The 12,396-nt window shown below is 34.7% G+C and overlaps 1 protein-coding gene across 1 annotated transcript; it reads right to left on the bottom strand.

Annotated features, from left to right (window-relative positions):
- Window positions 1-1,472: 1,472 nt before the first annotated feature.
- LOC141812368 (protein MICROTUBULE BINDING PROTEIN 2C-like) lies at window positions 1,473-9,708 on the bottom strand. The gene is made up of 5 exons (XM_074700397.1): window positions 9,511-9,708; window positions 9,325-9,399; window positions 7,617-7,958; window positions 3,437-3,652; window positions 1,473-1,703 (listed from the first exon to the last, which is right to left on the bottom strand). The coding sequence occupies exons 1-5, from the start codon at window positions 9,706-9,708 to the stop codon at window positions 1,554-1,556; spliced, it is 981 nt and encodes a 326-aa protein (XP_074556498.1). The 3' UTR covers window positions 1,473-1,553.
- Window positions 9,709-12,396: the final 2,688 nt, after the last annotated feature.

The following is a 12,396-nucleotide window of genomic DNA, read 5'->3' as shown; positions in this document are numbered from 1 at the left end:
TGATTATGATTTATAATTGACTTGGATTTGGTCTTCAATATCCTTTATTATTTCATCGTTTATATTTAAATAAAATTTATTTTATTTTATTATAATTAATTTATTTTTTTCTTGATTAATATATAAATTTAACTTACGAAATAAGGAATAATTGATGAAATGTTTCTCTTTCAATGAATAAAGTTCTATTTAACTGTGGCGTATTGTTGGAATAATTCTCTTTTAATGAATAGTGGAGTAGACTTTCTAGATGGATTATTATAAATAATTTTTTATTTATCTTGATAGTCGATAAAATTTTTTTATAGTATCATATCAATCATTTTAGAGGATTAATAACATGGGCTTTACTGTCAGAGATTAAGGTTCGACTACCACACATGGTGTAAGTTAGACATTTGATTTCAACTAATATAAAAATTAAAAAAAAATGCATGGCCCATTGTTATTAATGTTCAGAACTCTGAACGCGTTAAATACCTCACTCCTCTCTCACTCCTCCAAAACACGCGATTAATAGAAACTGCATTAATTAGAAGTTAAACATTAGACGTCAACTAATATATATTTTTTATGATTTTAACTTCTAAAATGAAAAAAAAATGAAACTGCAAATGTTGCAAACAAAAAAAATTGGTTAATTGGTTATTTAAATACATTATAATGTTTAAAAAATTATTTAAATTTAGCACAACGGTTTTTTTATGTACAAGGGCTGTTTGATTACTAAAATAATGATTAAAGTGGTAATGCCATTTTAGATTGAATGTAAAAAAAATAAATTTATATTTTTAAAAGAATTTTTTGACATACAATTTTAGAATCATTTAAAAAATTACTTTTAAACTTCTAAATTTTGTTTATGGATATAATTTATTTATTAATGTAACATAATACACATTAATATCATATCATCATTGTAACCATAAAAAATAGAGATTTAATCCTGAACTCATGGGATAATAAGAAATGGGATAAATTATTATACAACGAGAGTTTAATTTTCATATAAGACACTTTATACGTCCACAGTGTTCAAATCACTCATGATGCTACATCATCCATCAAGATCTATCTATACTTTTTGAATTACTCTGATAGTCAATGCTGAGTTGGTTAATAATCTTTCATGAAATCAGACAATAATCAACTCCAAGATTAATTGATTCTAGATACATGGATTATAAAAAAAATACATAAAGAAAAAATATATATTGGGCTAGATATGAAAAATTTTAAAAGTTATACTAATTTAAAATGAGATGCAAAGATTACACTAGCTTAATTAACTAACTCTTAATAATAAAAAAAAAAGCTCCAAACCTCATAATATCACTCCAAAATACATGAAGTGCCAAGAAAACCTTGAAAGTGCTTCATGAACTTAATCAAGAAATCTAAAACGATGACTTTAATTAGTAATTGATATTATCATTAAAGCAACAAACATGTCATAAATTACTACAAAAAGGTTTTTCAGACAGGAAGGCATCATCATCATCATATTACAATCTAATCACCATAACATTTACACACATTCAAGAATTGAACTGTTAGATTAAGAGAGCTTGTAGCTGTAGCCTTGCCTCAGCTGCTTTAGCTAGCAATTCCTCAGTTGGATTCTCTTTTGCAGCAGCAACAGCTCCACTGTAGGCCGCTCTCGCCTCTTCGACTTTCTCCGATGTAACATCATCGGCATCATTCTGTTTGCAGATCGTCACCCAAGTTAGTCGTATTGAGCAAGACAATGCACAAACACAGAGAACAAGTGCGTAGACATTTGTCGATTTCATTTTTCGTTTGTTACAAAACTTTTCCATATGGATTGTCACAAGCTACATTATACTCACTAAGCTTTATTTTCTCAACTGTAAAGATAAAACAAGTTTCGGAAAGCTGCCAAATTTTGTTCCCTAAAGAGAAGATAATCTTAGGTGAAAATTTTCTAATCGGATCAGGTCTTATTCGCAAACCAAACACACAATTGCTCAAGCAAATTCCAATGAGTCTCAGTATCAAGCAAAAAACTGAGAAGAGTCACTAGGAATGAAGTTCCTCCTACCACAAAGCTCACCAAACCTTAAACTAAAATCAAAGATTTTTCAATCATTTAAACCCTCGGATAGAAATAGCAAATGAGAATTTGATCCATCTTTCTTAATTGGGTCAGGAAAATATTAGATGAATGGTGGCAATAAAAATGAAGATAACCAATAACCAACATATCGATCTAAGGAAATTGCAATATAAGTATGACAAAAATATTTAAAACAGCTAGAATTGTATTGAATTTGAAGCATTTAAAGTTTCTAATGAGCTATACTAAAAGGTAACAAGACCTTTTTGTTGTCACTAGCTCCCTCACCCATGCGTAGCAACTGCAGAAGACCCAAGACGAAGACCGACAAATCACCATTCAGATAATAAAACAAGGACACGGACAATATTACTATATACATCAAGATAATTACTTACATATTTGGTTTGGAGAGAGGGTAGTTGCTAGGTGGTTTGGGTGGGTGAATTGAGTGGTGCATAAAGCAATTACTTTTATCTTAAGGAACGGAAGGAGTCATGAGGACTTTAGAAGGGCAGACACCAACAGCCAACAATGCAATGAAAGGGACAACTTGCATGGATTAGGCCAAGTGGTAGATCAGATGGATCAAGGCATGTGAACTAGCAGCCAACAATGCAATGGCCAAGATTAGGGGAATAAAGATCTAGACGGGTAGAAACGAAGCCAAGGGTTGTGGTCCGACCGGTTGTAGGCAAAGGAGGGAAGATAGAGTCGGTGGCAGAGGGGGACGAAGAGGTGGAGGCAGAGGAGAAAAAGGCATATGATGCAACCGAGGAAAAGGCAAGGCAAGGAGGTGGAGGAAGAGGAGACATACCTCAAATAAGTGGGGGAGAGGCTTCAAATCGGATCTCTGGCCGTGAGGGCTCTGCGGCCATGGCCTCACCCATGCAATCCATTGTTGTAATGCCTTTGCCCGCCATGTCGATCGTAGTATCGCAATGCACCAGTGTTCCACATGTCGATTAGCAAGCGGAACGATACAACATGACTTGTCGATTTAAATAGTGGTTGTGACTCCACCTTCCCAAGGACCAACTCACAATGATAATCAAATACAGTCCTAAAGAGGGGATTGAATTGACAAACCAATACTATGTGTTTTATATTTTTGGTTCAAGTAACTAGAAAGGCATTATACAATAATTGCTTAGGTTCTTGGAAAAATGCACAAAGTGGGCTTTCACCCCTCTTTACAGTTTTGTTATTAGAGATTTAGCAAATGAAATTGCAGATCATTCATTTTCTACTTTCCTCATAATATTAAACCAAAATTTCCACCATGGAACATATATAATAAATAATGGCATAAGAAAGAACAGCCAAACTACAATCCATCAAAGGAGAGGAAAAACTCACTATATCTGGAAGAGGTTCCAAACTGTACGAACATAAACTTTCATCAGGATGCATGGATGAATAATTTGCACATAACTGCTCAAAAATTTGCATCAGTGTGGTAATCTCATAGTCCATAGAAGCTCTCTCTCCTTGAAGTTCCTTGATTTTCTTGTTAGACATTTGAGCTTCCCAAGTCAATCTCTCCAGTGTTGCTTGCTTGTCTGCCAAACTGATCTGTAGATTAAAAGAAGAGTACCCTCATACTAGTTCAACAAGTAATGGGAATTGAGCGGCTATTTTTTAAGATGTTAAGCAAGAGAAAAAAAAACCGCAGCATTTAAAAAAATATTCCTATTAACATTTCGCAATAACAGGAATTGAGCGGAGATGCAATAGGCAAGTCAGCATAATAATAACAGAGTGAAGTTTCAGGGCAATTTGTCATGCAATTTGACACAACATGACCTCACAGAGGAAAATCGTGCATAGAAAATTAACAAAGTTATTTTTATTATTCGAAAGATAATCGCCGCATTGAAAATGACACCTCTTTTATAGATTCGATCCTAACTAAATTAGGAATAAATGTCACAAATGGGAAAATATAATAACCTAAAAAAACTTCTACTAAATTAACACATACCAAACTTCTTGACATCTAAAATGGAATAATTACGAAAATCAATTTGAATTTCAAATTGATTTCTTTACAGCATCACAAGTACTAAAGAATGACCAGTAGCATCATAGAGATTCAAGAGATCTCAATTAATCAGAAAAAGAGTGAAAAACGCAAGAGGAGAAATCAAAGCACAGCAACAAAGAAGAAAAAAAAAGAAAAGTGCCTTTATGAATAATCACAAAATAGTCATGTACTTTCCAACTAGGATTCAAAGTCCCATCATGTCATAAAGATAATTATGCAATCATAGTATGTATACAATGACTACTTGGGAATTAATACATCTTGTTGTGCTCTATAAAAAAAGTGTTAAAGATGATATTGTGATTAAAAGGTGTTATAAAAATAATTCTGCAATAATAGTGTTTAAACAATTACTACTTGGGAACTAAGACAGTTTGTTGGAGTGCACAAATAATTACCTAAGTACAATACTCCAATAACACAAGATTCACAGCAGATGAGTAGGTCTAAGATTTATCAATGAATGGTTATCTATCTTCAACTATGCTCAATGTTTACGTTTAGCTCTAACTTCAAATGTTTCAGATGGAAAATGTATGAGAATGTTCATTATGCTGTGCACTGCAAGAAGCATAAAGAGGGAAAAAATTTAAAGGTAAATATAAAATAAAAGATATGTACTTCTGAGACAAGGAGTTAATACAGGAAGGATTCGAGATGTTGTAAGAGGAGATTGAATAAAGTTCTCTAAGGATGAGGAGACAGTGACTCACCTATCTTTGAGACTTAACCTGTTACAGAGAAAATATTGTAGACAAAAGTGACATTAGAATTCCATCATTTATTCTGCCATAGAGAAATGTTGGGAGAGCGATCAATTGAAATGTTAATCATTTTATTCAAGAGAGAGTAGATGTTGTACAAAAGAGTAAAAGTGTGGAATTGATCCAAAATGACAAAGAATGGGTATTCTCATATTTAATGATGCAAACAATATATTAGATGGCAAAGGGAAAACAGTTGGTGGTGAATTAAAGAGTAACAGTACATCAATTGAAGCAAATAGCAGGAAGAGAAAAAGCTGAGACGAAGATAATTTAAAATAAATGCTTCAGATTTGTTATTTTTTATTTAATACCACTACCTCCTTCTTCCAACTATTTTTTTTCATAATAACCCTAGTTCTTTTCTTGAAAAACCAACCTCTTTTCATCTAAAATCTATCTTTTTTTTAATAATACAACAATAACCACTCAGCCTTTATCTCACTAAGTGGTGTCGGCTATATGGACCCTCCTATGTCATTAAAATTGATCCCCGACTATTATCATCTATATTTAAATAATTTTATCATAATTTATCGTTGTTAACTAAGTCTTCTTTGATCTCCCTCTTCCTCAAATAATGTGCATATTTGTTATAGTCTCACATCACCTACATTTTAATAAACTAGTGCTTATATGGAATTGGTAGAACTCTAAACTAACTTCCGTTTCCCTTTCTAAATTCACTCTAAAATAATGGTTTATTATTTAGGGCAATAGGTACAAGAAGTTCTTAAGTATGTTTCCATCACAAATTGTCCGGGCAAGCTTCACTTGAGATAGGATGTCATTGTCGCTCCTAGGTTCCTTCCTCTATGAATTAGGTGTATTGCCAGATTAACTTTAAGGGAAAACTATTCTTCTGTGTTGTGCATGAGAAACATGGTGTAGCTTAGCTTATGAAGAATCGCATGAGATGTTGAGATGTTATGCTAGGAATTTTGACCTCTTGAAGCTGTTGTACTGAGCAGCAACAAGAATTTGAGGCTTTTAAGTAGACAGTGAGTACCTTAATTAAGGGAATTAGAACCCTAACTTCATCAAAATTATACCTCCTTCATTTGTGGTTGTGCTATCCTTGTTCTTGTGTCATATATCATGTTTCTTAGGGACTTGTAAATAAGGTATATCTTGTAGCTCAAATTAGGAAATTTTTGGGAACTATAGAGGCCATGTTAGCCTTTTGTAACATTGTGTTTAAAGGTCGTATATATGACCATTGAGACCCCATAACCTTTTATCAACATCCTATTTGGCTAAGTTTTATGGATATGATAAAATGCACTCATTTTATTATTACCTTTATAAAGTAAAGACATAATATATGGAATTTAAGTTTAACAATATTAGATATAATAAGACAATTATTAAGGTAAGAGATGACGAGTTATCTTATTTATGATCATTTTTATAAAAGGATGGAGGAATTGAAAGATGTCTTACATATAATACAAGTAGCATAGTTGAAATAGATGAGAACGTCAGGTGTGGTTTGCCATTATCAAGTACCTCTAAGATTTAAGAAAAGTTTTACAAAACGATGGTTAGACTGCTATGTTATATGGAGCTGAATGTTGGACTATAATTCCAACACATGAGCAGAACATGAGAGTTGCAGAGATAAGGATGTTAAGCTGGATGAGCGAACATACAAGGATAAACAGGATAAGAAATAAAAATATTAGAGAGAAAGTCAGAGTTACACCTATCGAGGGAGAACTCCGAGAGACACGTTTAAGATGGTACAAACATGTATTTAGACGACCAATACATGCTTTAGTTAGGCGATATGAAACTATGACAAATGTACACATCAAACGAGGAAGAGGAAGATCAAAAAAGACTTGATTAACAATAATAAACAAGATAAATTTTATTTAAATATAAATGATGATATATTAGGGGATAGAGTCCAATGGCGTAGAAGGATCCATATAGCCGACCCCACCTAATAGGATAAGGCTTGGTTGTTGTTGTCTCTTCTTATTACCTTCATGCTAAATGAATGGTGAATGCAACTTTGATAGTGTAAAACCACGTAGTGGAATGACATTATTGGGTTAAAGTTTTTGGGTAGAAAAATCTTGGTAAGAAACCCTAAGTGGTGGGAGAACTTTAACCTTGTTTATTCTTACCTGCTTGATTATAGCATCATACATAGAGGTGTCCGACATGACATGCTATGTGTCATGTCCAACATAGCTCATAAGCAAATGGATAATATCAGGCAAAGTCCGACCCATGGCATGGGTCCATGCTAGGGTACTAGGGTTGTAATCGGGGACCCACGGTTGAAATGAGCTATGCCTAGTAGGATTGGAATGGGCACAACCTACAAGTTGAATGGTTTGACATTTTTGATTTAAAATATTAATTATTAATAATTAATATTAGATATTTTTAATAGTATTTAATAACAAATAGTATTAATAATTAATATTAGACATTTTTGAAAATTGAGGTTGGATCCTAACACTGATAGAAATTAAAAAGTACGAATATATCTATCATAGTATCACTACATAAACCAAATAGCAGTTCTGTCAAAACATTTTCTATTTGGAGTAGGCATGGTAAAAGCTAGTTGCATATGGATTCAATCAAAGTACAAAAGTATTACCACAAAATACATGATTTTTTTTTTGCAGACTAAAACAGATAACAAGAACCAAAAATAAGCACAGTATCATTGAGCAGAAAGCTAGTAGCATTACTAAGCTCAGTTTACCTTGGCATTGTTTAACAGCGAGTTAATAGATTTAACCATAGAATCTTTCTCTGCAATCTGAACCCTCAATTCATCAATAGAGATATAAGTTGCTCTCATTTGGTTGATTTCACTATCAGCAGATTTCAGAGCTTCATCTTTCTCTAGTATTTTCCTTTGTAGGTCATTAATCTGTTCCTTTAATATATTTAACTCTTCCTGATCTTTCTGGAGTTTCTCAGTTTCCACAGTAAACCCATTAGAAGAATCTTTTTGTTTGTTTCTTTGTGCATTGTCTTCGAAATCCCTTTGTTTCTTTGCGGAAACAGTTGAATTAGCTCTTCCACCTTTTGCCTCAGTAGCCTGAAGTTCATGACATGTTAAGATGGTCATCAGCTCCTTTTTAAGACAATGGAAAAGTTACAAGATTGCATTCAGAAATGGAAAAAGAAGTTGCTGATCACTAGGAAAATACTGAGTGACATGAACCCGTTTGTTCTAAAAGTTCCAAATTGTAAATCCAAAGTTATTAAGAATCAAATGAATCATTTTTTTCAACCATTTATAGAAAAGATAAAGAATTTAGCAAATAATACTCATTCTGTAAGTAAACAAATTAACAAAATAAAACTACGATTTAGAAAGAGAGTTTGAAACTTCAGAGTAAAATAAGAAATGGAGAGTGGAGACTTACATTCCTATTTTGTTATTTAGTGAATTAGCAAGGTCTCCAGTTTTATCACATATTTCTCATTTAACTCTGTTCTTTTGCTACAAGTACCAATCATTCACAATGTGTTTCATATAGAAATGATCTCAAGGCTGAATTCCAGTAGAGCAACAAGTTGCATGGAACTAAAGTTCACAAAAAATTTTGGTGACATATACCAAGATGATTGAGAATTGAGATTCGGAACACCACTAGATCTACTAAGAAAAACTATCCCATTGAAGTTTGTAATTCATCCTACATAGGAGAGATCCAATTCTATTTTAGAAAAGAAATCTTATACCAATTCTTAATTGGTTTAGATCTACATGAGAAAACAAGATATAAAATTTCATTTCTTATGTTTGGAATCTTTAAAGTTATATTTGATATTTTATTATATCTTTTTTTAGACTCATTAATAAAATTCTCAAGAAGTAACAAACACAATTCCAACTGCTCAAAATCGAAATTTTCAAATCCTAACAATATAAATATCATCACACAAGCTCAGGTGACAGTCAAAGAGTCACAAAACTTGCATGGGTACATATTTATTCCAACCAATTCGAAGTACAAATCTCCAATTGAAGCAACAAGATCTTGCACGTGCTTTCAGTTCCTACAACAATATTTACTACGAATATTATACCAAGGAAGTTATTAGCGAGTAGTAACTTCATTATCATACTGATGTTAAGAAATTTCTACTACCACGACTGCAACATAAAACGAACTGCTAAAAGTCTCATGTACATTGAATAAACTGTTCATAGAAACATATAAGAAAAGAATGCCTCTCCAGAAGCTCTAATCAAAATATGGAAAAGGATAGATCCAAATCAAGATCAGAAATCAGAACAATTGGCATGCAACCAAAAAGAGTCTTCGCCAACCAAATCCGCTGCCATTTCCCTAAATCCTCTAGTAGGAAAGGGGCGAAGGAAAGCAAAAGATACTCTCCAATGCACGATCTAAGCTTCAAGATCCAACCTTTAAAAAAAACTTGATTTTCCTCACCTTCTTCGGGTGGGACGGCGCGGGCGTGTAGACCACAGAAGCCCTCCGCGTGAAGGACGAGCGCGCCCTCCTATCCTACGCAGCCAAACACAGGAGATCAGGCGATCGCACCTTCCTCCGCCACGGAGGAGAAAAAGTGGGAGAATGAAGTACAAAGATTCAAACTTTTGCTCATTCAGCAGATACCATTAGCGATTCAACCAGGGGGACCATCTCGACGAGGTTCTTAAAAAGGACTCGGTCGACATTGCCGCCGTCGGCTGCCTCAGCAGGCGGAGGCGGCGATGGGAGGCGGCGTTGTGGATGACGGCCCTCGGAGAGCCACGGCTTGGCTTCCTGTGTTGGATCCGTAGAGGGGCGGAGCCTGCATGGCCTCTCTATCATTGTCGGAGGTAAGGAGGAGGAGGAGGAGGAGGAGGAGGAGGAGGAGGAGAAAGGTGGAGAGGAATACCTTGGCTACTTCGTTGGAAACGTCTTCAAACTTTAAAGTCTGGAATTACAGAAAAGCCACTAGGCAGATGCGTTGCCGGCCCTGCGAGTGCCGGCAGTAGGATATATATATATATATAATAAATCTCCAAATGAATAAATAAATCACGTGTAGAATTAAAATCTTGAGGGCAAATGCTAGGGATTTGAATCCAATTTCGTATTCTTTTTTCTTATTTTCATTTATTATATTTATTCACAGTAAATTGATATTTGAAAATTAATATGATGTTGATTTTTATAAATCAACACAGTCATATTGGATTTCAACTCACTTTTATATTTAACATCTGTAAACCAGAGTTATCACAACAAATAATAAAAGTAATCTTGCAAAATAGAATTAGCACAAATAAAAATATTAATGATATGCATGTCTTATTTTTGATAGTTGATACTTTCTATCTCGACTTCGAAACTCATGTTGGTTTCTTAGTTGAATCACCACCTAGTTGTAGTATTACTCCCATTCCCAAGGTAAAGATACTCCTCGCAGTCTTCTATTCAGAAGGACCTTTCTTGGACTTACCTTGCTTACTTGGTCAAACGTCCGATCCTACTGACTAATGTGTATGTTTCAGGTATAAGTTTTCAATACTATTTAGCATACATTTATTTCATTACATAAGCATATTTCGAATGCTTTTATTGCTTTTGCATTGTTTTTATCTGAACAACTTTTTATGCATTTTAATTGGCATGACATGAAGTTGGAGCTTAATCATAGTCAAGAAGTCTTGGAGTGTGTATTCCAGCATAATGCACGATCAAGAAGCTTATCGAGATAGATAAGCAATGGAGCAGTAATTAGACTTCCAGCACCAAACACGGGCAACCCTTGTCCCCTTACACTGTCATGCTCTTTATTGTCGCTTGACGAGAAAGTTCCAGAATCAAACATGATCTGGTCGTATCCCCTAACACGGTCATGTTCGATCGACCGCAAATGTCCAACAACCAATACGACTAGGTCATGCTCCCCAACACGACGGTGGCACGGTGGCAATACCCCCAAGTTTTTAGGAAAGTTCATTAAGATTTGACAATTTTGAATACTATAAAAAGAACCAAGGAGACACCTATTTCAGGCATTTGGAATCAGGGGATCTCCCCTTCCCTATCAAGGGGTTTGCCTATGATAGAGAACTCAAGGAGAGAGTTGTTTTCAAGGAGCCATGAAGATTCCATCCACCAAGGAGCTTGGAGATCTTTCAAAGACAATATACCATGACTAACCTTTCTTACTCTTCTTTCTTTAATAGGAGTTGTATAATGTTTAATATTATGTCTTTGGCTTGTATCTCCATCTCCATGGAATAATTTTTTTAATTCTAGAATTAGGGAGTAACTCGACATTGATTTGATAATTGTGTGTTGATATTTATCTCTTTTATCGCATGATGTATTGATTCTTAATTTAGTTGTTTGAGCACTTAACGTCTTAATAGATCTTAATGGACATTATCACAGATTTTGAGGTGAGAGGAAGAACCAAAAGGTGAACGCCTATCCCGAACCTATAACAACTAGACTTGAGTGGTTGTTTATGAAAGTAGTCCAAACCCGCCTGATGATACCATTATCTATAACAAATAATATGGGATCTATCTCGATTCGGCATCATAAAGTAATGGTAGCGGTCTTGAGGATTGTAGGACTCTCGTAATAAGTGCCTCCATAGAAATTGATCACCCCAGCACCTACCACAATAGTAGGGATCGCGTTTGGGTATATACACTAGTGTAAACTCGAAATGGAGCATTGGTTACCTTAGGATAGACCACCTTCAAGCTTGATCAATATTGAGGTAAAAGAGATATCATAACCACACTATCAATAACTATATTATCAAGGATAGTCGCGGTGAGCCCCCGGGGCATAACTGAGTTGGTTACGACGCAACAAAGTTGTAAAAAAGGGCAAGGGTTCGAATCCTGACGAAGCTAGGCAATACCCTCCTGCGTCGTGATCAACTACAGTTTCTCGATTTACCTCATCACATATGGTCGTGGGGTCAACCGTGTGGGGCTGCTAAAGTGGCGGATTCCACCTTTATGTAGAAAAGGATAGTCGTGGTGAAACCAAAGTCATATAATTGCTCTTTAAGATTGATTTTCTCACAACTTCACTCTTGCTTTCTTAATTTGATTTTTTTTCACAATCAATTCATTCAATTTTGATTCATTTAGATAGTCTACTTTGCATTTGGATTAGTACTCAACTTCACGGTCCTAGAAGATGATATTTTATTACTTGATGACAACCGTGCACTTGTAGAAATTGCACATCACTGACCCATTTAAACTTTGCTTAGTGTCTGATTGACCCACTAGAGCTTTCTTCTACTTGAGTTTGGTCCTACTGACCCACTAAGTTTGTCTTGCTAAATGTCTGATTCATCAACCCATTTGACCTTCCTTTGTTTGGTGTTCGATTCACTTGATCCACTAAGACTTTCCTACTTAGTGCCTAGTCCTCCTAGCCCATTAGAACTTTCCATGTAAAGTGCTTGCACACCCAACACCCACATCAGATCTCAAGGCTTAACTTTAAACTTTTTGTCATCATCAAAATACAAGTTCG

The sequence above is a fragment of the Curcuma longa genome, chromosome 18 (genome assembly GCF_044706935.1).
Source record: "Curcuma longa cultivar G26 ecotype Majalengka, Jawa Barat chromosome 18, ITB_CL_G26_1.1, whole genome shotgun sequence".
NCBI classification, from domain to species: domain Eukaryota; kingdom Viridiplantae; phylum Streptophyta; class Magnoliopsida; order Zingiberales; family Zingiberaceae; genus Curcuma; species Curcuma longa.
The sequence above is the reverse complement of the archived record's forward strand: the minus strand, read 5'-3'. Positions and strand labels throughout refer to the sequence as shown.